This window comes from Carlito syrichta, unplaced genomic scaffold (genome assembly GCF_000164805.1).
Source record: "Carlito syrichta isolate Samal-C Ts95f unplaced genomic scaffold, Tarsius_syrichta-2.0.1 Scaffold316143, whole genome shotgun sequence".
Lineage (NCBI taxonomy): Eukaryota > Metazoa > Chordata > Mammalia > Primates > Tarsiidae > Carlito > Carlito syrichta.
The window spans coordinates 119,679-147,032 of NW_007260239.1; the positions used below are offsets into that span (position 1 = coordinate 119,679).

The 27,354-nt window shown below is 40.6% G+C and overlaps 1 protein-coding gene across 1 annotated transcript in view; it reads right to left on the reverse strand.

Annotated features, from left to right (window-relative positions):
* Positions 1-27,354, reverse strand: part of SH3GL3 (SH3 domain containing GRB2 like 3, endophilin A3) — a 128,674-nt gene that overhangs the window by 4,474 nt on the left and 96,846 nt on the right. The window contains exons 2-6 of the mRNA XM_008073781.2: positions 24,503-24,571; positions 18,300-18,372; positions 15,518-15,661; positions 10,668-10,801; positions 6,141-6,299 (exon numbers count right to left, since the gene is read on the reverse strand). Coding sequence (XP_008071972.1) covers positions 6,141-6,299; positions 10,668-10,801; positions 15,518-15,661; positions 18,300-18,372; positions 24,503-24,571 — 579 coding nt within the window. The remainder of the gene's footprint in view (positions 1-6,140; positions 6,300-10,667; positions 10,802-15,517; positions 15,662-18,299; positions 18,373-24,502; positions 24,572-27,354) is intronic.

Sequence of the window (27,354 nt, forward strand, 5' to 3'; positions counted from 1 at the left end):
AATTAGAATTAAATTCCAAGACAGGCAGATCCAAGAGAAAGCAATAAACTCAGGTCTTGCAAGAGCCAAAACCTGTCCAGAAAGTAAAACATTTCTTCCATTGGCCACACCACTCAGTTGGGTAATCCATCTGTTGAATAGGAGAAGGTTATCTGGGATGAGAATAAAGGCTTAATTCTACTTCCAGGTTGAGACCAGGGCTGCTGCTCTGCTGGTTCCATCTTGAGAGCAAGTATGACCTTACCCTATGGGTATGTCCACATGACACACACAGGGGAACAGGCACACTAGAGATTAGCTCCCTTTTCTGAAAGTGAAGCCCACTAGCTGCTCCAGATGGACTGACACTCAGCAGATGCCTAAAGTGAGAAACTCATAATGCAGACAGTCTTCTGTGGGAATTAAAGGTCAAGGAGGCACAGCCAGGCATAGGTCTTCGTGGCTGACAATTGTGTGGAAAGGCCACAAAGCTACCAGGGAGACGTACAGAAGCATAAAACCAGGGAGAGCCAATGGTAGACAGATCAATGGCCCCTGCAAAGATGTCCAAGTCCTAATTCCCCAAACCTACAAATATGTTACTTTAATGGCAAAAGGGCCTTTGCAGATATGATTAAGCCAAGGGCCTGGAGATGGGGAGATTATTTGAATTGTCTGGATGGCTCAATGTAATCATAAGATCCTTTACGGGGGAGTCAGAAGTGTTAAAATCAGAGAAGGCATGACAATGGAAGCTAAGGTCAGAGCGAGAGATTTGAAGATGCTATGCTACTGACTGTGAAGACTGAGGAGGCGAAGAATGAGCCATGGAGCCAAGGAATGCAGGTGGCCTATAGAAGCTGAAAAGGCCTAGAAACAGATGTCTCCTCTAGAGCCTCCAGAAGGAATGCAGTCCTGCCAATACCTTGATTTTAGGACCCCCAGGCTGACTGTAAAATAACAAATTTCTGTTGCTTTAAGCTACACTGTTTGTGGTCATTTGTTAGAGTAGCTATAGGAAATTAATACAGAGCTGCTTTAGCCCATTCTCAAACCAAGCAAAATATATCAATGGGATTAGTGCTGGCCAAGGCCCCCTGTTTATGGCACATGAGACTTGTTGCCTGGAGACTCATAGCAACCAAGCTCATGGGGATACGAGCCCATTGTGGGTGAGCCTGGGAACTTCATTGCTGGCTTGGCTGTAACTCGTGGCTCCTCATCCTCTTTGCAGGGGTAACACCAAAACAGGGATGGACTCAATTTATTTCCTGTGGCAGTCTTGCTACACAATGCATAACAACCTGTGTGTCACCTATGGATGCATTTAATTCTACAACCTCTCATTAGCTGCAAACCAATGAATGATTAGTAGCATGTGAGGCTCTTGGGAGTATCTTAGCCCTAGCAGAGAACAGATGTCCCTAACTACAGTGTATTAGGAACATTAGAAGTTCCTAGGAGTTGCGGAAATCCCAGGGACACTTGAGTGGGATCTAAGCCATTGGTCTGATCTTGTGGACTAACTACAAAGGACTTGGGCAGTACCCAAAGGAAGAATGGGTCAGAAGATGGCATATTGTAGTAAGTCCTCTCTGCAAGAAGACTGTGGAAACGAGTGGTTAAGAAGAAACAGTGCTGAGAACTCTCCTCCTCAGACCTTTCAGCAATCTTTTAGCAGGGAACTGAGGAGCAGCCAGGGAAGTAGGCAAAGAGCGGCCCACTTTTGAAGCCCATGGCCAGAACAAAGCGATAACTATGATGTGAATAGGTGATGCCCTACCTAGATGCCTGGGATCTGCAGTGTGCTTGAATAAAGAAATGTACATCATTGAAAGGTATATGAATAAAGAAATGCACACCGCTGAAAGACAAATATTCCCTTTCGCAATTGAAATGGCACACTTCTAATAGAGGCCATCTTCAATTTAAATTGTGATAATACAAGGAATTTCTTGCTGTATCGTATCAAAGACTTCCATTCTTTTTGGATTCCTCAGGAAAATTTCTTGGAGGAAAATTTCTCATGAATTTTGCAGTCTGGTCATAGATATTTTTTCCAATGGGTCAAAGGCCTTTATTCGGAGTTTCTAAGAAAGTTTGGGTAAAATAAGTAAGTCAATAATTTGGATAATAATCCCTTACATTTGTATTCTCTACTTTCTATTTCTAAAGAATTTCTCAAATGCAGTTGCTCATGAACCCGACACATGTCCAGTGAAAGTGACTTCCCAGAGGCATATAGCTTAGCAGAAGCCAAAGCAGAAACAGAATTCAGGGTATTTCATTCCTTGTTGGGTATGCTTTCTACTAGTCCAGTACTTCCGAAAGCATCTTTTACACATATCACTAGTCCCCTGAAATTCTAATAATGATAGTAGTAATAATAATAATGTAGAGGAGTTCTATGGTCAGATAAGTTTGGTAAAATGCCAACAGCATCCTCTTTTAGGAATCACTTCGAGATATTCATCCTTTATGCTATCATATAAAGACTCTGAAAAGTCCTATGATAAAGGAATCCTTTTTAGTTTTATTCAACCCAGAGTTCCCAAAGTCATTTGATCATAGAGACATTACTAATGCAACATACACTGACATCCCATGGAATAAATTTTGGAAAATTCTACTCTAGGCCGATGGAAATATCCCAGAAATCTGGACTCTTAGTAATTCCACTGGTCTTAGGAATCTACAGATGGAAGGAGGACTCTCTGGCTGGGGAGTTTGTAAGAGAGCTGGTGAATACTGCAGGAGCCTGGCCTCCCTGAGCTAAAATAGACATCTTCTATGCAATATCTCTGATTTATCTTAATGTCAAAGAACTACACTTGCTAATGTCGAGCTAGGAGGAATAAACTTCTCTGCAAAGACAGAAGAGGAGAGAGTGTGTTAACAAGCCTATGGGTGATTTACTGTTCCCAAGAAGGTGATGAAGGGTCAGAACCAGTCTGTTAACTTCCTGTACTCCCATCTCTGAGGCAATTGTGGTGGGCACAAGAGCCCTTCTCCAAGAAGAGGGCTGCCCTGGGTGCCGTTGCAGACTTTGCCAGGCCCAGCATGGTACGACAGAAGGAATCAGTCATAGACCTGCCCCGCTGGGATTCCTGGAAGGCTGGAGGACCAAAACTCCTCCTAGCTTGCATCAGAACAGAATAATGAAGCTACTCAGCCTCAGGCAAGAAGTGAAGTGCTTCTTAGTGTCTCCAGTGCAGCATTTCCTGACAAGACAACCAAGGACTACAGTGTGGGAACAGAGACTCTTCTCCAACTCATCCAGCAGGACCTGCAGACCCACTGTGTTTAATCTGGGAATCAGATAGGTCATAGCCATCTTGAATGTCAGGATCAGTTCCTGGGAGGAAATCCTGACCTCACCAGCCATCCTGAAGCACAGATCCTCATGCAGAGAGAGCTTTGCTGCAATGAAAGGAAGGAACATGGCAATAAGAGACTAACTATGGCTGGACATAGGACCCAAAGGAAGCAGGAAGCCAGAGTCCCATGGGCTGCAGAACCACTTGCCCTGGCCTGGTTGTTGGAGATGGACCAAAGACAGGGAGGAGGGTTGAATGTACATCTCCATCACCATGTGCTGGCACTTTGTATTTCTCCGAACAAGTCACATCCTCTGTTTATCCCCCAAGCACCAGGCAGTATTGGCATGTCAAGTCCAAGGGCTGAACCAGAGAAGATTTTCTCTACCTTGCCTGGTCAACAGGAGGGGATTGTCAGACTACTTGGCCACAGCACAGACACACTGCCATGGAAAAGCACAAGGTGGTGCCCTTCTTGCTGTTGTCCCCAAGAAGAAAATGAAGATGATTTTCTAAGGTTTACATCATCGATTGTGGATCTCCTTCTGGGAAGGGGAAAAGGTAAACACAAGTGCTCCATGATGAGAGACCATCACAGACACCCCCTTAGTCTCTCTGTCATGGGGTGTCAGCAAATGGTAGCTCTTGTCACTATCGTCATCATCATCATCCTTACCAACACCAAAGTCTTTATCACCACCACCATCCTGACTTCAAGAACCAGCAGCCATAGCCACTGCAGCTACAGGCAGCCCAAAAGAAGAAGGAAGGAGGAAGGGAAGGAGCCTAGTTTCCAGGCAAACTGGACAGTTCCTCGCCGTTTCATTACCTTGGTCTCCTCCCACCTCAATGGCAAGTTTTCAGGGGCTTCTGTCAGAGGGGTAGGCAGAAGTAGAAGGCTAACCCTGATGCCAGCCAGAGCAGCCTGCCCTGTGGAGGTGTAGATCCCAGGATCCAGGCGGAGGGCACAGCCCAGGATCCTCAGAGCCGAACAGGGGCAACCCCCGCTTACCCAAGGGTCAACTCCCCACAGGAAGCCTTAGGGGAAACACTGTACCAGGGCCCCTGTGGAGCTTGGGAGAAGAACCAGCTCTTACTTCTACCAGGGCAGGGTAGGAGGGGCTCACCCATTTATGACAAGCAGAATACTTAGGCAACATGCAGGCCTGGGGGAGGTGTCCCTGCTTGCTCACTATCCAAACATGGACAAGTGACTGAGTTTTTATAGTGAAGGGATCATTTTTGACTTTTGACTAATACTGAGAGGAAAACTGAGGTCTCTTGGGTCAACTGCTAAGGCCAGAGCTGCAGGGACAGGCTTTCCTGATGGAGTACTTTGCAAAAAACCATTTTCGTGGTTCATGTATGAAGGTAATGTACAGAGCAAATGGGTTAGATGACACATCTAATGCACAAAACACAACCTCAGAGTTTAAACCACTAATGGGCCTGGGGTTGGCAGGGCAACGTGTGTGATGGCCCCATAAGGAGTATCTGATATATGTCATACTTCGAAAATGTTTCTAAATACTTCAAAACAATGAAATATGGCAGTCTGAAGCACAACAAAACAAAATGCCTGTTGCTCAGGGACATCTTCAAAAAGAAATGTATAAATTTAAGGGAAAACAAACAAAGAATTGTTACATCACCTACTATTTCCCAAAAAAATGTAAAAAAAAAAATTATCAAGGAGAAACATAATGGAGTGTACTTTTCAGAGCTTGATGGTTTAATGGACATGAGAAATTTCAAATTGGCCCCTCTGATTAGAATTAATTATTCAGGATCAATGCCTTGTTGGTACTAGACATAATCCTCCCACACATCACCCTGATAAATAAAAGGTGCTCAGTAATTTTGTTCGACTTGATACAAAAGATATAAGACCTCAGGGTACCTTTTATTAAACTATTATAAATACAACACAGTCTTGGGGATAAATAAATACCCTGTCTTGCTCCCACAGGTTTGAAAGCTTATTGAGTTGGTCCAAAGTTAATGCTGGGCTGAGACGGCTCCTGGCTTTGCTGAGGCCAGGCTGAGGGCAGGGGCTCGAGGGAGGCAGGTGGCTGAAACCTCTTTCACTCAGGCAGTAAAAGTGCCAAAATGCTCCTCCTCATCAAGGCCAAGCAGGGAGGCTCCCACCTCCCCCCACCTGTGTCCTGGCCTGAGGCCTGCCTGTCACCCATCTCCATCCCCCTTACTTCCATTTCATTTGACTTCACTTGGACAAATCAATCAAGGCTGGTGGCAAGAATGACAGTACAACAGAATATTGGTATTCGACAGATATGCCCCAGGAACTTCACTGTCCCTAAGTTCACAAGCATCACTATGGAACAGCTGAAAAACTCAGGCCACACATTTAGATTCTGAATGTTCACTATGACAAGGAAAGGCGTCAGAGAAAGAGGCTCTCCTTCTAGCTAAGAGAGCTGCTCTCCCTCAAACAACTGCCTCTCAGGGTACTTTTCAGCCTTAGTAAAACTTTTCAGCCTGAGCAAATGACCACATGACCCAGGCTTTCCATCCTCTGTGAAACCACATGCTTTGTCCTCACATACAAAGGCCACCCTACTTTGCAATCTTCAAAGACAACCCCACCTACACAGGGTTGTCTAGAGCACATCTCTGAAACGATCCTGGGATAAACAGTCGTCCCCAAGATTTAGATTTGAGTGAGGGCTTGTTGGATGTCTGAAGCTATCTCTGCAGCAGAGAAATCATGACTACAGAAAATCCTGGAAACTTTCACAACAAGACTTTAGAGCTTCTCAGCATGTTATATTCAATGTTTTTATTCATTGACAGTCAAGTTTCCTGTTTGGTTTAAATACTTACATCGTTTTCTAAAAAATTAAACATGCTTCTTTCAGCCAACTCCTTTGACTCTTCAAATTTTTCTACCGCTTGTCTGACTTCTTCGTCTGGTATCTTACCTACTCGCTTCTTTTTATAATCATAATCCAGGCGGCGGCCTTCCAGCTTTTTCAAGTGGTGCTGTCCAAAAGAGAAAGGAATCCCTCAGAAAAGTGCTACATTCAAAGGATGGCACAAAAAACACCTACATCATTTCTATAAAAATGGGCATTGCTTTTTCTCAGTCTAAATTCTAGATGGTGGAAACTCACTTTAGCTTTGGTTGTGGACACCTCACCACCTGCTGGAGGCTCCCCTCACTGCAGGTGCTCAAGGATTTTTTGTGGAATGAATGAATGGATGGATGGATGAGTGATAGAATGAATGAGTGTATGGAATATAACGATGCAGTATCCATGTCAGATACCATTTGCTAATGTTCTTCATAGGATCCCTCATCACTCCAACTTTCTTAATGTCCAGATAATTTCTTGCTAAATTAACTATACACAAAACAGTACGAATGTTTCTTCTGGCACTATTGTCCATTCGTTACCAAGTAGTAGACTGGAAAAACAAAGTTCTATTACTCCTTAGAATAGTAATGGATCACCATAAAGTTACCAAACAATTATGGAAAACTGCATAAAATGCTATCAAGAGAATGTAAAGGAGAGAGATTGACAGGCAGCCTCTGAAGTGGTGAATTTTCCAAACAAGATTACAACCCCACTAACCAAATAGAGCAATTATAGCTGTTCATTCATGGAATGGGCTGCCTCGTGTGAGAGTGAGTTCCCTATCACAGTTTGTGTTCAAGCAAAGAGATTCCATGTCAGAAACAATGTAGAGTGGGATAGCTGTATAAGGTAAGGGAGGGCCCCCTAAGAGCTTATGACCATAATCCTTGGAAAACAGATATTTTATATCTAAAGTCTATGTGAACACTGATTGTCCCACCAAAGCATGCAGATGACTTGCACTACTAATTTTAGCGAGAAGTGCTGGTTCTAACTTCCATGATGCTTAGGTGAAAAGAGCACATGGAACCAAAGATCAGAAGCTCTCTTTCTTTCTTCCTTCTTTTTTTTTTGAGTTGGGGTCTTATTCTGTCACCCAGGCTGGAGTGCAGTGGCACAATCACGGCTCACCACAGCCTTGGCCTCCTGGGCTCATGCAATCCTTCTGCCTCAGCCTCCTGAGTAGATGAGAATACAGGTGCATGCCACTAAGCCGGGCTAACTTTTTAATTTTTTTGTAGAGATGAGGTCGCACTATGTTGCCTAGGCTGGTCATTAACTCCCAGGCTCAAGCAATTCTCCCACCATACCTGGCCAGAAGCATCTCACTTATATGCTCTATGACTTTGGGCTGATCTTTAAATCCCTCTGTATTGCCATATGCACAGCCAAAAGTCAACCTTATGTTAAGTGAATATGTTCTTGACCCCTGATTTCTAAGCTACACAGACCATAGCTGAGACTACGAAAGGCTTCCTGAGTCCTAGATTCTTAATTTTGAACATCTATATGATTTAAGTTTAGATTTACACTGTTTCTATATCAAACAGCAGCTGAGTAACAAGATGACATTTAGAAAAATTTTTTATTGCACAAGGAACTGCAATGTTAAAGTATAAGTGTATTTTATACATTTCTCACACTTACTACTCAGAATCCATGAGCATGTCCACAGTTGGCTACCATACAGACCCTGACTGGGCAGAAGAGCAATATCAACCAGTGGACTGGACAACAGCACAAGAAGAAATGAAAATTGCTATATTCCAGCAAAGGAGATATTTGATCTTATGGCTCTGCAATTGGGGAAGATGCTTTGTCATCCCCAAAGCTCAGAATGTCACTTCTTCTCTAGAATAGTTCATTGAAAAATAATTTGTGAGCACAAACCACGTGGCAGGTTTGTAGCTACAATAGTGCACAAAGCTTGATTCCTTACTCCAAGAACTCACTACTCAAGACAAGAAAAAAGTAACAACAGAGCTCATCATATGAGGAGCACCCCATGGAGTCTGGTGAAAGAACAAAGAGCTTCCCAAAGGAAGACAGAGGAAGAGGTAGAGGTAGACAGAGAGGGAGAAGGGGAGGGAGAGGCAGAGGGAGAGGAAGAGGCAGAGCAAGAAAAGCAAAACATCACCTGGGAACCAGAAATGATTTGGTGAGGGTGGACAGAGAGTTCAAATGGGGACAGGGTGTAAGATAAAGTCATAGAGGGAAGGAGGAGCCAAGCCGGAAGGGGCTGAGGGGTTGGACATTTACTCCACTATCTGTGGGCAGTACGAGTGTTTGTTGCTCAGGGAGATTGCTCTGGCTGTGGGAGGGAGAGTGGACCAGAGAGTGTGAGATGTGAAGCCAGGAGTCAAGGGCTGCTGTGCTGATGTGTTTACCTGATAAGGGGAAGAAGCCAACAGATAGAATGGGAAGGAATGAAGATACAGGATGTGACAAAGTCCCTGAGGAGGTGAGAGCTGATAGACCCAGGCCCAGCAAGGACTGGCCTGAGACAGCAACCAGGACACACTGTCCCTTAAATGGAAGGAGAGGACGGCGTGGGTGAGGGGCCAAGGGGTACACAGGTGGGGAGTGGGAGGTTGAGGGAGGTCCTGAAAGGGAGCTTTCACTTCTGACTCAACCTTCCTGAATTCCCCTTCATACCCTTGGCTTTCAGCATAAACTCTACATGCCTATACAGGCATCCAGGATTTTCCATGACTCCCAGCCTTCCCCCACTCTGTAGCGCCCCTGCCCCCATGCACCCTATGCCCTGGCCATACACACGATCAAGATCCCCTAACCTGCCTGTGCTCATAGCCCTGACCATTCAGCCAGCTTGTGCTGGATGTCCTGCCCACCCCAGTCTGCATGGCCAGCTTCTCCTCTTCTAGGACGTCCTCCCTGATCTGGCAGGGTTGAGGGAGTTACCTCTTCCTAATGTCCCTGGGCTTGTCTCTCCGACAGCACCTGTGACAGTGTAATATAACTGCTGACCTGTCTCCCAACCCTGTACCAGTGAGTATCATGAGGGCATGTGCCAGGCCTTGTTTGGCAACAGCACAGAACCAATGCCCACCACAGTAGCAGGGCACAGCAGCTCCTCAATACACTGTTGTTGGATAAGTAAATATAAATGAATGAACCAAGAAAGAACTAATAAACGGACACCCATCCATTCCTTCTCTGGTTCCTGGACTGCACACCCACCTTGGGGCCCAGTGTTCAAGGCAACCCAAGCTCACACACTCCCCTCAGCCTCTTCTCTGTCATCAGGTTAGGCAAGTGAGGGCTCATGCTTTCCATTCAAGAGTTCTGGAAAGGAGGGGCTGAAACAATGGGTGTCAAACTTTAACGCACAACAGAATCACCTGGAGGACTTTTTAAAACATAGATTTGCTGGGCTTCATGCCCAGAATTGCTGAATCAGAAGGTCTGAGAGAAGCCCAAGAATGTGCATTTTTCCTAAGTGAAGTGGATACTGCCAGTCCAGGGACCACACTGTGAGAATCACTAGGCCTGAAGAAAGGAAAAAAAGACATCTCACAATTCAAATGACATCCAAGCTGGCCCAGGCTGTGATCAGAGCCTGTAGGAAAGCTCCTGGAGGAAGCTCTTCTGGGCAGTTCCATAAGAGAGCGCTCATACCTCCAGAGTAGAAGTCTCTGCCGAGGTAGAGTTCTTGGGGCTGTCTTTGCACATCTACAGAAATGCCACCAAGCAAGGGGCATGCAGTTATCTACAGATACTCGACAGTTCCCATGTGTGCTCTAGAAGACCATTTCTAATCATTTTCCAAATAAAAAAATGTCAATTCCTGGATATTGATTTCTTTGAGAGGTAATGGAAAATAATGACCGTATTAAAAGTGCAACTAATATGGCATGATTTTGATAATCAAAAATCCACTACAGAGTTATGGGATCATTTTGTCATGTGAGAAATGGCTGTAGGAATATGGGTCTTTAGCTGGCTTTGAACTGGCTTCAATGAGATACAGAATTTTAAGCTGGAGGAACATGACCTGCATCCCCTGCTATCACCTGGCTCCATCTCCAGGGCAGAGAGGGCTCATTGATCCTGGTACTCTTCCCCAGTGAACCTGAGGACATAGAACTGGGTTATTTTTTCGTCGCCCACAATAAGATGATGCTTTCAGCCTGAGCCCAGGGATTCAGGACCAGCCTGGGCAACTTGGCAAGGCCTTGTCTCTACAATAAATTAAAAAATTAGCCAAGTGTGTTGGCGTACACCTGCAGTTCCAACTACTTGGAAGGCTAAGACAAAAGGATTGCCTGAGTCCAGTAGGTCGAGGCTGCAGAGGCTGTGTGTCTTGCAACTCACACTCCTGGGTGACAGAGTGAGATCCCTGACTCAAAACAAAACAAAAAAACAAAAACGATGCTTTCAGTGAGTCCCCGCAGAAGTGTTCTAACGATTTTAAATATAAACATTGTTTTAAGTAGCAACAGGTATATTTATAGTCCAGAAGACTTACCCCGATCTCTTTTAAATCTTTGTCTTGTAGTAACTGAAGTGGATCAATAAAAGTTTGTTTTACATTAATATCAAGAGAGTCTTTCACCTCAGCCATTAGCTTCATGGATTCTCCAACTTCTATCAATGCATTGCCTTGAATAGAAAATACAAATAAAAAAAAGAAAATACAAATAAAAAAGGTTATTCAGGAGACTATTCTGGATTAACAGTGATTATTATGCAATTCCTTCCCAAAGGTTTGGGGATGATGGTGTAACAAGGCCCTTGCTCTGTGACCTCAGAATCCTGACTTAGAAAGAAAAAGAAGAAGAAAATCTTCCTATTTTCAGCATTTTCCTCTCTACCTTCTTTCACCACCACATAAAATACAACTGAGGCTGACGGACCAAAGCACTTGCCATTTTGGCCACTAGATGACGATAAAGTTCCTTTTAAAAAAAACAACTAGTACTTTAGGAAACTGGCACGGAGGGTTCCCTAGAAGTTCAAGAACAAAATCTCTTTTTGTAAGCAATGAAAGCATCCATTCACCAGGGGTTAAGTATTAACCAATAAAGATGACAACAGAAATAAGTGAACAAAACCTCATCTCAGTTTCTAGCTGTGGGATCTTCTTGAAGCCACTCCCCGTATTCTTTTAGATGGTTTGAAGGCCCCACCCTCTAGAAGTCAAAGAAAGCCTGCCAGTGAGTGTCCTATGGGACAGCCTATCAGCAGGGTGGAATGCTCTGCTCAGACAATGAGGCCCCGGCTAGCCTTTTTGGGCCTGGGCAGCGACAGGCAGTTTTTGCTGGATTACAGACTGGTATCTCGGTCCAGTTAATCTGCAATAATCTCCAAGGTTACTGCAAACTGGTCCTGGCTGCTGTGCATGATGAGGTTGCAGGTTCTCTAGAAGAGATTCCTGGGAAATGCTGCACTAGACAGAACTATTGGTTTCTATATTTTGGGTTTTCCACATTGATCTTGTAAAAAGATGGAGGGGGTGTTTCTCAATTTCAAGACTTGAAGAAGACCTTAAAGCTCAGCCCAAGTCTGGCCTTTGAGCTGCTATACTACTAGCCAAGGGCACAGACAAAGTATTCACCGCCTTACCTCCCTTTTTGAAAATATAAATACACTAGATATGCCCTTGCAAAATATAAGCAGAAACTTTGTTGCAGGATCTTTCAAAACAGAAGTGGAGACTGTTACTCTCAACTGAAGTTTCCCAGGACTCCATTTGGACCACTAGTAGTTTCATTCCTCCTGGGAGGCTACATTTCCTTAAATCAACTGTCCAGATTCTGGTTCTAAGTCATTCCCAGCTGGAGGTAGGATGTCCATGCCTCACCTATGGACTCTCTCCAATTGGTGGACTCTGCCCAACAGGTGCGAAACAAAGGGTGCCGCCTCTGACCTCACCACCCCTGTCACCAGTGCCCAGTGCCTCACAATGTTAGCCAATGTGGCATTGACAGAAATGTTTTCAAATATGTTGCTTTGGAGACTCCAAAGACGATGTCCTGAATGTGGACCACCACGTCCCTGGAATCGATATTCCCCCTACTTGCCCAAGACTAGCGCAATTGACTTCCATGGAGGCGTGGGGCCCAGCCTCCACCCACTGAGGTTTCTGCAACTTTGGGAGGCTCCAGCATGTGGCCCCAAGAATAAAAGAACCAATGCCATAGTTTCTTCCTCAGGACAGCAAACCTCCATCTGTTCCTGATGCCCTGTTGACAACAGTTCTCTCCCTTAACCCAAGTTCCTTTAATTAAGTTGCTGGGCACCTGGGAAGCTACCAAACCATCTGACTGTCACCAAGGCCAGAAACACAGCAGGAATGTACTTGAGCTTCAGAGTCTGCCTGGTAGTGTCACCTGTTCCCTCACTGATGTGCCATCAGAGTAAGGAATAAGTCACCTTGTCCCCACTGACCCTCGGAATAAAACAGAATTCACGTTATACTGCACTGAAGGATATTGTGATCCTCTGTCACTAATGTTTTAATACTTGAGTTTTTAAAAAGTTTTCCCCCCAATTTCCTAGAATAATTACTCTGGCCAAATATTTGACTTCTAATTTTATATCCTGCCTTGTTACCACTATATGAATAGCAAACATGTAAACTCTTCTGGAATACTTAATATATTAAATTCAATACACACCCAATTTAACTTATTAGCTTAAAGCAATCTCAATTAAAATTTAATAAGCTTTTTATTAGTAGAGGAGATTTTAAGGTGACTTAAATGTCATCTGAAAAAATAAAGCCAGTAAGTGAAATTTTTGCAATAAAATAACTAGAAGAAATTATAGTAAAATATATTTTTATACTGCAATACTTAAAACAACATGCTACTGGATCAAAACAGGATAGAGATCAAGAAACAGAAGATACTCACTAATCATCAAAGAAATGCAAATGAAAACCACACTGAGATACCACCTAATTCCAGTCAGGATGGTCATCATCAATAACTCAAAAAACAAAAGATGCTGGAGAGGATGCAGGGAAAAGGGAACACTTCTACACTGCTAGTGGGAGTGTAAACTAGTACTACCTCTGTGGTAAACAGTTTGGCATGTTTCCCAAAAGATCTAAAAATCAACCTTCCATATGACCCTGTAATCCCCTTTCTGAGAATACTCCCAGAGGAACTCAAGTCACTCAATGAAAAAGATACTTGCACATGCATGATGATTACAGCATTATTCACAATAGCAAGAACATGGAACCAACTATGCTGCCCATCAAAAGAGGACTGGATGAAAAAAAGGTGGTATATATACAGAATGGAATATTATGCAGCCACAAAGAAGGACAAAATTATGAACTTCGTAGCAACTTGGATGGACTTGGACTCTAATACTGAGTGATCTATCACAGAAAAAAGAACTGAGTACCACATGTTCTCACTCATAAGTGGACCTTGAACAATTATCATAATACTATAAGAAAGGAACTGGCAGTAGTGGGAAACTGCTGGTGGGGGGAGACACATCATCAACAAGGGTACCTGCATAATGACAATTTTTATACCTGACCCTGAATGGTACCCCACATTTTTAAAATTAAAAAAAAAGAGAGCTCCAGGCTCGGTGGCTCAGCCTGTAATCCCGTGCCTTTGGGAGGCTGAGGTGAGTGCATTGCCTGAGCCCACGGGTTCAAGACCCGCCTGGGCAACTTGGCAAGACCTCATCTCTACAATAAATCAAAAAATCAGCTGGGCGTAGTAGCGCATGCCTGTAATTCCGGCTACTCGGAAGGCTGAGGCGGAAGGATCGCCAGAGCCCAACAGGTCGAGGCTGCGGTGGCCGGGAGCGGCCACTGCACTCCAGTCTGGGTGACAGAGTGAGACTCCAACTCAAAAAAAAAAAAAAAAAGAGAGAGACAGAAGATAAAGACCAGATACAAACTTAAAATATAAAAATTTAGTCTATAATAAAATTTAGTCTATAATAAAAGGATCTCAAATCAGCAGGAAAAAGCTGGACTTTTTAATAAAGTGCTGAAACAACTAGCTCTTTGCTAGAATGCAAACGCAGAACCCTATTGTACAGTATCACTAGCAAATGCATGAGGTTGAAAATTTAAAAGTAAGACAAGAAAATGTATTTCAAAAGAAAGTATAAATAAACATTCACCTCATATGCAGGGGGGTGCAATGGAAAAGATTTTCTAAACATGATGCCAAAACTAGAAACCATAAAGTAAGACTAATGAGCTCCCCTAAATAAAAAATAAAACTCTCTCTATTAAAATGACCTTAGTATACAAAGTCAGAAGGTAAATGCCCACCTGGGACAAAGCTTCAACATATAAGGCAGGCAAAAAGCAAATATCCTAACCATTAAAAGAGCTCATGAGCCAGTAAGGTAAAACATAGACCCCCCACCAGTGGAAACACAGGCAAAGACAAAAATACACAGTTCACGAAAACAAAGACAAACACGACAAAAATGCCACCTCACATATAATCCAAAAAGTAAAGTTATAATAGCACTGAGATATCACTTTGTATACTACATATCAAATTATAACTTATTTAAAAGTAAACTAAAAAGATAATTCCTACGTTTATTAATTGCGTTGGGACCCTTCTGAAGGGTCACTTGGGAATAATCATTTAAAACCTGAAAAGTAGGCATTCTCTTCTCTTGACCCAGCAACTCTACTACTAGGAATTTCATCTAAATTATGTCAAAGAACACAATTTTGGATATCCTCAAAGACTTACCTTTGAAAATGGTTATTATAAATGCTATGTAAAATTTTTTCACATAAAGAAAAAATTGAGTTAGCATGGTGGCTCACACCTGTAAACCCAGCACTTTGGAAAGCCAAGGCAGGAGGATCACTTGAGGCCAGGAGTTTGAGACCAGCCTGGGCAGCATAGCGAGCCCTCATCTCTACAAAAAATTTAAAAAGAAAAAAAAAATCTAGTAAATGAGAACAAACTATAATACACAGAGTATCACGCAGCTTTTAAAAACAATATTGTAGAAGATTATTTTATGACATGGATCATGATACAGTCAGCAGGAAAAAAACAGTCTGCAAAAGTGTTTATATATTATAGCTCCACTTGAATTTTTTTAAAGATATATAAGTATACATAAGAATAAAGTATAAAGGATACAGAAAAAAGTTTAATTGAGCTTTCCATGGAGATGGTGTTATGGGTAATACTAGCATTTTCTTTATTTTACTTACCTATGTTTTCTAAACCTTCTGCAATGAACATGTATTACTTTGGTAATATGAAAAAATAACAAAGCTTGTTTGATTGAAGGGTTTGTGCATAACCTAAAACCAACAGAGGAGGTGTTCTTGGTTCTCCCAGATGATCTGTGATGACTCACCAAAGGTGGATTCTTCCCCGAGCTCCTTCCCATATTTCAGCATACAGTCCCCCAGCAAGCCTTCCGTCTGTGGGTATCCAGTGGTCTTCACCTGCCCTCGGATCTTCGACACAGTGTTCAGCATTCCTAGCTTAGCTCTGTATGCTTAAAAACATTATCATTTGTAATTCCTTAAAGTTACAAGGTGAAGTGACATATACACAGCATTTAACAATCGCAGCTGCCAACACTGAGGTCACTTTAGACAAAAGGCCAGAGACCCGAGGCATAAAATAACCATGCGTGACCATTTCAATTTTGTACATTATTTACGAAAGTGCTAAGTGCACTGTTGCACAGACATGATGGAGCACAGAAATGATGACACATGTTGTTGACTTCAAATAATAGTAACCAGGGCTATTATAAGCACCACCTATGGAGTAAGACCCTTTAGAATCCTTGAAATTGCTAACACTTGAAGTCAGACACTGACACCTGTGCAGACCACATGCTTCCTGGGGACCAAATGTAAACAAAAAATAATATTGCTGAGGAGGATGTTTCAAACTGCTAACTGGTCATTCACGTACAACATGCTTGCAATAATTGATTCAGAGTGAAGATATTCAGAGTCAGGAGGGTCTCCTGTTGAGGAGGCAGAACCATAGAAGGAGCCAGACCCTTCCTCCCATAGTTAACTAGCCTTGCGTTGCGGTCCTCAGATGCAGTTCTGCTCCCCAACCCCTAGGTAGGTGACTGGCAGTCACTGCTACTTCTTTTTTTTCCTCTGACTTGAGCAAGGAGTATTTGTCAATCTTGGGCTCCATGCAACATGCTGTGCTTCTTACTGGGACTCCAGAGAGACCTTAAACAGCCTTTTCCCTCGATGAGCTCAAGGCCTAGTTGTTAGAAGGCAGAATATGCATGATGTAATTATGCAAATAAAGTCTGGTTTGCAAGGAAAGGACAAAGATAGCAATATGCTGAAAAAAAGATTAAAAAGAAGCCCTAAAATAGTGTCCAAAAAGTACAGAAGAGGGAATTCTAATGGTATAAAATCAGTGGACAAGAAGTAGGCTGGTTTGGCCTAAAAAAAATTAATAGAGGACAAAATGGGAAATATTCATGAAAAAAATTGTGACTATGAATTCAACACCAAGCTAAGGACTTGAGATTTCATTCTTTAGGCTAGAGAGTGAATTACATACTAGCTCGTGATATTTGATATAAATTTAGATTGTCAAGGAATAAACTTTTATTTTCTTCTATTTTAATAATTATATATTTATTTCAAATGTATTCTAGACCGGTGCCTCTCAACTTTTGTGCATACGCAAATAACCCAGGGATCATGTTAAAATATGATTCAGTCGGTCTGGGGTGAGCCCAAGATTCTGCATGTCCAGCAATCTCTCGGGGGATGCTGATCTGCTGGTCAGTGGACCACACTTTGAGTAGCCAGGTCTTGCCAGCCTTTTGAACTTTGCATTTATCCTTAAAGCATTTATCCTCCAGGTCCCCGGCCCTAGATTTACTACCCACCTGCCTCTACACACACACACACACACACACACACACACACACACACACACACACACACATTCTCTCTCTGTCTCTCTTTCTGTCTCTGTCTCTCTGTCTCTCTCTCTCTCTCTCCCCCCTCCCCCCTTCTTTCCCACAGTCAGGGATGGGGGTGTGGGATGTAGCAGGCATGTGAATGTGGGCCATCACACTGGATTAGAGGATGCAAGCGCTGCCTCTTCCAGGAATAAGCAGAGAGCAGAGACCTGTAGTCAGTGGATACTTTGTTGGCCAACGCCTTCCTACCCCATTCCAGTGTCAGCTCTTTAACCATATCCGTCTTAACAGTGTATTCCAGCACCCTAGCACAGAGGTTTATCAAATATTTTCTGACTGATATAGCAGGAAAAGAAACCTATGTGACTCACTCAATCATTGATGAGGTCAGGAAGAAGATACATTATTATGTTGTTTTTTTTTTAAGCTATTATCATCAATACGATTTTAATGAAGTTTTATCTGCTCTCTTCCCTGAATATATTCGAGAAAATTTATGTTCCTAATTTTTATATTCTCTATTTTCAGATGATTAGGTTTGCGCTGTTTCCTACAGCCAAGGGAATCATAAGAACTACGTGCAAATAATAAATGCCTAAAAAGTAAAGGCAGCATTGGAAATCCACAGAACCCAGAGCTTGGGCGCCCTCTATTGGTTCCTATAATTTACAAACTAGGAAGACTTCATCAATGGATGCTGCTTCAAGATTTAGGAATTAAGACTGCCTGTGGAGAAGTTGATGGACTTCTACTATTGTTTTCATATTCATCATGTCTCATTTCCAAAGCATTTGACCCATGAAGTGAAAGTTCTATCAAATTAACATACACCTTTAGAAAAGAATGGCAGAAATTTAAAGAAATCATTTTAAGGGGGGAAATAACTGAGTAAAAAAATATTCACTAAATGTTTAGTGGCTTTCTGAGGTATCTCATAAAAAATGTCATTGCTCAGGACTGCCTTGTTGCTAAGACCACAACACTGCATCCAATGATGTCAAACAAAGTTCACAGAAATGTCTGTTTTGTTTCTCATCAGCTAGGATTGACTGCAACTACTTTTGGTCACTGGAGATTCGACTTTAAAAACTGAATTCCATTATTGGGACACAGAGGACATTGTTTCCAGATCATGCAAACCAAATGCCAAGCAAACATGGGTTATTAAAGTCTGTGATAGTAAATAAACAGTAGAAAATTTCAAGACATTTTCTAACTTTACCTGGATTTGGCTGAAGATATTCGGTGGTTTTTGAAAGAATTTCTGCAACAGCTTTATTGGTAACATCTATTTTCTTAAAAGCAAAACAAAAAAATTTAAATGTTAGTAAATGACAAATTCAATGAACTCACAGAACAGATAAGTAATTTTCTTTAATTTAATACTTATAACATTATTATGACAATTTTAATCCAAATAACTGTTTTCAACAGGAGAGGCAACATTTTCTCATTTTTCAAATTTTAGGACATCACCTCCTCCCAATGATGTTAGAGAGCATTAATTAATTTTAGGAGTGGCAACATTTTCTCATTTTTTAAGTTTTAGGACATCACCTCCTCCCAATGATATTGGAGAGTATTAGTTAATTTTCTAACATCAAAATGAGTATTAATATAATATTTATAAAACTTAGAAGAGTTGTTATATTCCACTAGATTATATAGTCCTGGAGGTCTCTCAAAACTAAGACTAGACAGGGCCAAACTTTCCTTATCTGCTGGACGAACTTGAACTTCTATACTTACATAAGGATGCCACAGTAATGACTCATATTAGAAACTACCTCAGTAATCAACAATAAAAGAATCATAATCATTAGTATCATAACTAAAATAAGCACATTTATTTGTGTTATGGTCAGAAGGTGTTAACATCAAAGGTTTCTTAAAAATTTCCTTGAAAGTTAACCCTTTCAAGAGTGAACTTTTCCTCTGCAAAACTGTTCCTGGACTTTATGGTTGTTAGTTAACCAGAGAACTCATATAAGAATATGCAATAAGGTTAAAGCAAATTTCAATGCCTTTACTTCACACCATCAATAGCCCAAAAGAAAATGTAGAGGCAATAAAAAATATGCAGTAATGGGGAATACAAATGAGAAATTCACAATGCCTATTTTAAAAACCATGTTACTAGATGGAAAACTCTAGTTTTTAGACTCTAGTCTAAAAACCATGGTTTTTAAAACTCTATTTTAAAAACCATGTTACTAGATGGAAAGATGTACATCCTCCTCAAATTAACATGTAAAATTAATTTGAATCTCATCATAATTGCAATTTTTTTCTTTTTTTGTTAAAGCTTGATAATAAAGTCAGATTAATACCTTATATGACATACAGGATTAAAAATGTGGACCAAAATAAAGACTATAAAATGACTAACTTGTAGAGGAGACTATTTTGAAATACAAGGGTGGGAAGAAGCTTCTAAAGTAATAAATAAAAACAAAAATTCTGACTCCATAAAAATTAAAAACTGAACAGTAAAAGACAATATATTTGACAAAAGTGGAAAACAGGAAGAAAAATATATAAAGGGCAAAGAATTAGCATTCATAATACTCAAAACTCCCATTTAAACAAGCACACAGGAAAGAAGGGAAATAACATAAACTAACAATCCATAAAAGAGGAAAAACACAGGCTGCTACAAATAGTGGAAAAAACATTCAGAACTGTAAACTAAAAGGAGATACTTTACCTCTCCAGATTGATGAAAACATTTATAAACTCAATTATACCCAATATTAGGTATTACATGAGTGTGGTGTAATGAGTCATTTCAAATACAACGGGAATGTAAAATGATACAGCCTTTCTGGAGATCAAGGTGGAAGTGCTTATTGCTGGGCCTACTAATATGCCAGCTATTATATGTCTAGGGATTTATCATCTAGAAACACACTAGTAAATTGCAGTAAAGTAAAAAAAGGTTCATTAGACCATTTTATGTAGTATTAAAAATGGAAGACAACCTAAATTATAATCAATAGGAGATTGATTGGACTAACTACAAAACATCTGAGTAAAAAAAGACTCTTTAGAAATAAGGAAAAAAACATAAGGAAGATCTATACATACTGGGGGTGGGAGGGGGGAGGGGGGATGCCCAAAGTGCATTGCTAAGAAAGAAAGAAAGCTACAGAGTGATTCATGATAGAAAACAATTCCTTTTTTGTAATTTAAAAAACTATGATCAGGCCAGGCACAGTGGCTCATGTCTGTAATCCCAGCACTTTGGGAAACTGAGGCAGGAGGATAACTTGATTCCAAGAGTTCAAGACCAGTCTGAGCAACATAGTGAGACCCTGTCTCTAGTCAAAAAAGAAAGAAAGAAAGAAAGAAAGAAAGAAAGAAAGAAAGAAAGAAAGAAAGAAAGGCCTAGGCTAATAAAGAAGAAAGACAGTGCTGTTTTTAAATTAATTAATTAATTAACTGATTAATTAAATTAAATAAAACAAAACTCTGATCTCATCAGGGTCACAAGCTTTCAATTGAGCAATCTCACCCAACCCGAAACTGTATTTGTTTTCCTTAGTTTGAATGCCTCAATCTGGAATCCCAGGAAATTTTTTTAAAGACAATACACAAATGATAAAGAAATGAATCAAACCTATATTACTGATAATCGTGTGGTGTGTGTGTGTGTGTGTGTGTGTGTGTGTGTATGAATGTGCATTTGGCCTAGTAACAAGTTTTGTAACTTGGAGCTCTCTTTGGTATGTTCAGCTGTTTACAAAGATCTTTGAAATGTTTAAGAGAATTTGATCACCTAAATATACATGTTTTATTACAGTTATAAAAAATTTAAGTTCTTAGGAAAAGGTTGTTTTAGATTTGATGAAAACTTTGAGGGAATTCTATATGTTGTCTTTGTAATTGTAGTTTGAAATGTGTGAGGAAATTTGCTTAAATACATAACTGGTGGCAAATATTTAAGGACTGAATTTCTTAAGCTTATGAGCTAATGGAACCTAAAATGAAAATTAACAAAAATAATGATTATTTTTACAGCAAAATTGCTAAGTTTATAAATAATGATTCATAAGATCAGCTTAAAGCTTAAGAAAAAACAGGTTTTAGATTTATAAGTTAATAAATTAGATATTAATTAAAATACAACTTAGAATGTCCCTTCAATGTATACAACCCACTTTGGACATGGAGAAAACACCGGGAAGCTAAGAGTCACCTCTGAAAGATGATGATGAGAGGAATTAGAGGGGGATATTTTCTATTTTAGATCCTTCTATATCTTTGGGGTGGGGGAGTGGAAGCCCAAGAAGCAAATGGCCAAAACCTGCAAGTGTCTCATAGGCACTGATATGTGCATACTAGAACTGCTTCCAGACAAGGCCAGGCATCAAAACTAGAAATAAACTCTACAAATTAAAGAGGATGCCCATTCAACATATTGACTGACATGGGCTGTCAAGATGATCATTGGAAAGATAGCTCGTGCAGCTTCAAAACAAAGAAACACAAACAAAACCTCCCTTCTAGAATAATGAGGGATATTGTGATGGGTGAGTGCATGTGTGAGTGTGCATGTGCACGCACGTGTGTGAGCGCGTGCACGCACACTTTCAAGTTAACAAAATGCTACGCAAATACCTTGCCAAATCATCAGGAGAAATAGAAGAAAGCAAAGTGGTGAAAATTATTTTTGTAAAGTCTACTCGGTGTGGAGGCATCTTTGTCGGCTGATTAAATCTGGAATGCTCCCTTAACGCTGGCACTCTGCCCAGGAGATAACCTAAAGCCTCTGTACTGACTCTCCCAGGCTCAGTCCCTGAGCCAGCGAGTTGCTGGCAGCCCTGGTTTCTGATAGTTGTTTACGATATTTTATTTTTAAAAAAATCCTACCTGTGGGTATATACTCTTTCTTATTCCTCATGTAGTTTACTTGTATTTTTCCTTTGGTCACACTTAGTCACATTTTATGGCTTTTCAACAGCAACAACAACCACAACAGCAAACAGCTCTTGGCTTTATTGCTTCCCTTTGTGCCGTTATTGTTTTCTATTTTATTAATCTCTCCTTTTATCCATGTTGATTTCTACCTTCTACCTAGAATGCTTTCATTCGTTATTATTTTCTTACCTTCTTGGACTATGTGATTTATTCATGTTCTCCCAACATTTTTTTCTATTGAATGCATTTAAGATTTAGCCATATATAACTGGTTTTGACATACAAAATTTTGTCACTCATGCCTCAATAATCTACAATTTTGCTTTTTCATTTCCTCTTTAAACTAAGAATATTTTTACATTTTAAAAAATTTCCACACATCCAGAATTTAGAAGCTACACCTCCCTTGTAATTCTCATGTTCTACGTTTTTACTTTGGGAAATGAATTGAGTATTTTTTTGTAGCCAAGTACATGATTAATTACTGTAATTACTCCAAAGGAATTTGAAAATAATGTGCATTCTCCATTTGGAGAATTTAGGTAATCTAAATTCTATAAATACATTTATAATCAAAGTCGTTAATTATATTTTATGCAAATTCTCCATGAGCCTATTGATTGTTATCAATTTCATCTTTTATGAGAGAGATATGCAAAGTCTTTTGCTCTTATTTTTGTGAGTTCTTACGCATTTCTGACAGCTTTTACCTTATATATTTAGATGCTATGTTATATAGTGCAAAATGGTTCATGACTATTATAATTTCCTGATAGACTACATTGACTGTATCTTCATGTAATTTTAAAAAGTTTTTTCATTTAGTGCTTTTGTGCATCAAATTTTACTTTTATGTTACTGTTATTATTGTTTCTCTATTTTTGTATTATTAGCATTTATCATGGATTATATTTTTCCATTACTTTGTCATTTCTGTGTCAAGTTTCAAGTGGGTCTGACCCACTGAATGCATCTCTTCTAGGAAGTCCTTAACACTTTTGGTCATATATTATATACTTCTGTGTTTTAAACTGCTGTAATAAATGAGATAATAGATTTTATTTTTATATTTCTTCTGTCACTCACTGGAGTTTTTGAGGGGAAAATGAGGTAAACAAAAAGAATCTCAATCTATCGATCGAAACTAAAACTCCTAAAATGTGCTTTTTGGGGGTGGGTACAGAAAGGGTCTCACAATGTTCCCCAGGCTGGTCTCAAACTCCTGGCCTCAAGAAATCCTCCTGCCTTAGACACCCAATGTGCTAGGACTACAGGTGTGAGCTACCACACCTGGTACTGAAATAAGCTTTTAAATTTAACATGTCAACTGAATCAATTTGTTAGCAATAAAAGCTACATACCTATTTTTGCATATTAAGAGATTTTTAAAAGTAATTTGAGGTTTTTCAATTATGTGAAAACATTTCCATAGTTTCCAACTTTTATAAATTAACTTCTTTCAAAAACAAAAACAAAATAAGCTTTTCTCCTCAAGGCATGAACGTTTGTAGAAACTTAATAGCTCTCAGCCAGAAAACAGTGAACGCTCTGTAAAATGGCTTGACCAGGGCAAAGGTATCTTGGAGACAGTGCTCTCCCAAGCCACAATCTGTAGTTGGACTTACTTTCTCAGCACCTCCTGACATCTCTGCTACCTGGTATATCCTGTATCCTTGATGTTACACCTGAAGGTAGATGCTTTGCTTAGTCTCCTCCATTCCTCCTCTGGGAAGTCTAATTATTAAAACTAGACTATGTTTAAAAGATCCAGACAACGGGAGAGGAAATTGAGTATGTTGGTAATTACTGGTGGTCCCATTTCTGCCTCCATGTAAGTGACTCCACACAGTTGACCAGGAAACATGTTGAGGTGCAGAGAGTCTACAATTTTTATTTGGAGTGTGTTACAATCATTTCTGTACCAAGTCAGTTGTATTTTTTAAAATTCTTTCAAATACATTAAAGCTTTGCATAATTATCACAACATCCATGTGAGCCAAGCAGGGCTCACATTATCATCTCTGTATTTCAAAAAAGATGAAATAAAACTTATTCACTTTCACAGTGCTAATTCTAGTGGTAGAACCAGGACACAACGTTATTTGCTAGGCAGCTGCTGCAATGCACGATAACAGATTCTTCCACACTGTAAACAAATCATTATATATTTGAAAGGTCTTGTCCCAGAAATACATTTTGATTCTCGGAGATATATAACCCCAGTTACTTTGGCCTTGGAGTAACTGTCAACATTGCCCATCTTTTGCGGATTCTGACTTCTGGCCACTAGAGGGAACCAGTTAGCCACATCCCATCTCACTCCTCACCCTGCCGAGACTGGATGTGGTTACAGGGGAAGGATCTGATCTGGGCTTGGAAGTGGGACAGTATTGCCTTTTGGACTGCATAATCCACACCTATATTTAAACATCCTAGATATAGCTGTATATCTCCTATCACAGTGAAAATCAATTTCTAGTAAAATTAACATTAAAATTCTCTTACCCTTTCCATATCAAGAAATTCGTCATCTAGTTTCGTTCCTTCAGCTCCACTTATTTTTTCACTAAACAGCTGTAGAAATAAACATAAGTAAATGCACTGTAAAATTATTTCTCACAGTTTTCTAACCTAAATCATTTTAAAAAAACAACTCAGATTCAACCTCTTGAATTTTTTTTAACTAAGTCCTTTAAGAAAGTTGTTGGAAGGAGTAACCATATCTAAAGACATGGCAAGACACACATTTCTCACTCACTCAACTGATATTTATTATGCAGCTACTGTGTGTAAAGCACATGGTAAATGCTCTAGGACAAACAAGATAAGATGGGACCCTTGTCATCCAGGAATACACAGTCCATCTAGAGTTAATACACAGCCATTGCTAGGCCATTGCCACCACCATTGCCAGGCCATTGTAGCCATTGCCTTGCTAAGCTATGGTGTGGCCATGTGCTCTGTGAGCTATGGTCTGGCCATTTTCCTGGCTTTGGCCTCCTCCCCTACCTTGGGGAGGTGAATCTCCTCTTTCTCGCTCTCTAATTTACTTTCTAAATACACTGTACTTTCTAACCTAAAAAAAAAAAAAGAGTTAATACGCAAGAACTTAACCAAAATATGAGAGGAACAATAAAAACAATTAAATAATAATAATAATAGGTACACATAATTGTAAACATACTAAGCGGTAGGCACTTCTGTGATGTATGGAACGGACTCTGAGAGCCACAACGTTGAAGCTGGGGGCATACAGGATTTGTTTTCTTGAAAACTTAGCATTCAAGCTGACTTTTTAAGGGCAGGGAATATTTAACCAGCAGGCATTGAAGAAAAGCCTTTCTGGGATGAGGTACCATGATAAAAAGACCCAGAGGCAGGAATGTGGAGGGCAGGTTTTTCTCAACCTCAGCACTATTGATATTTAGACCAGATAATTCTCTGTTGTGGGGATGGTCCTGTGCATTGACAGATGTGTGGCAGCATTGCTGGTCTCTATCCTCTAAATGTCAGTAGTGCGTGTTCACACATACACACATTTAGTGACAACCAAAAATGAGAGCAACTGGTGTGGAGCAAATGTGCTCACAAAACACCCAGAAATCTTGTTTAACTGTAAAATCTAGTGCTCAGAGGAAAATGAAGAACAATACAATCTAAACGGTGGACAGAGGCCAGATCACACAGATTCTCAAATGCCAAGCTAAAGGGTATGACTGAGAGAACCTTAAGGATTCTTCAACAGCCAGCTAGAAAAACCTTTTAGAATGACAACTCAGGCACAAGTGAGGTTGGCTTAAAGAACAGGAGAATGGATTCAAAGAGTATGTGAAATCATTTTCTTTTAAAAATAAAGTACATCGACATAATTTGGTCTTGCTCTTAAAGTATTAATAGTAATATAAAAATCAGTCATAGAGGAGGTAGCCATTAATTAGTAGTGAAAGGATTGTAAGCTGTTTTAAACGCGTATGGCTGCCACTACTATTAAACACATACTACTATTTAATAGGAGGAAAATAAGCAGGGACAACATTAACTTAAATTTGAGATGTGAGGAGTTTCTTGAAGAGTATAGATATGGAAGATTACAAAATTGGCCAGGGTTTTCCATCTTCCCTGTCATATGTCTTTGCAGTTCCTTCCAGCAAGAGTTGGAGTCTGCTTCCCCACCTAGTGAATCTGGGCTGGACTTGTAACTTGTTTTGACCCCGCAGAAACAAGTCTAGCTAGGCATTACGAGATCTTGTGTGCTTCCACTCATTCTCCTGAGTGAACAAGCCCAGACTAATTAGCTGAATGAAGAGAAACAAGAAGCCCTAACACCCCCATCAAGACAACAGTCAATCCCCAGAATCGGAGCCACCTAGCCCACCTGCAACTTACTACAGACACGTGAGAGCCCAGACAGCCTCATCTGCTGAGTCCTGAAAACATGAGTCAAATAAATGGTGTTGTTTCAACCACTAACACCTGGGGTGATTTGTTATCCAATAGAGGCTAATGGATACACTAGACAAGAGTTCTTACTCTTCAGGCTGGGTATAGAAGTCAGAGAGAATTATCTTAATGCCTTGATACAAGGTGTACCTTTCAATAGGAAAATTTTTTAATCTCATTTATACAACCAAGCAGTGTTTTTTTGGGTTTTTTTTGAGTTGGAGTCTCACTCTGTCGCCCAGACTGGAGTGCAGTGGCCGCTCCCGGCCACCGCAGCCTCGACCTGCTGGGCTCCGGCGATCCTTCCTCCTCAGCCTTCCAAGTAGCCGGAATTACAGGTGCGCGCTACCACGCCCGGCTAATTTTTTGATTTATTGTAGAGATAAGGTCTCGCTGCCCAGGTGGGTCTTGAACCCGCGGGCTCAGGCAATCCACTCACCTCAGCCTCCCAAAGGCGTGGGATTACAGGCTGAGCCACCGAGCCCAGCTTCAAGCAGTGCTTTAAATAGATATATCCATCAGTTAGATCTCCTAAACACTTTTGTTCCTGATGTGCAGGAGTGAAATGATCTAAAATATTGATTTTTTAGAGGAAATATTCTGAGACACTAATGAGAGTTACACAGTCTCTTCTGGAGAGGACAGTGGGACCATGGTAGATGGCAAAGATGGCCACAGCTCCTCCCATTAAGAAGTGAAGGATGTTTTTCCACCCTTCAACTTGCTTTGACCCATAGAAGAGAGTAAGCCACACTGTGTGAGTACTAAGTTTACTTTATAACTATAAAGATAAATAAGATATACTTTACAGCTATAAAGAGGTTTTATAGCTACCTCTGCTCACTCTCTGGGGTCCACCATAACCATCTCCACATGAGTAAGCCTGGGCTAGCCTGTTGGAGCAGAGCTTAGCCATC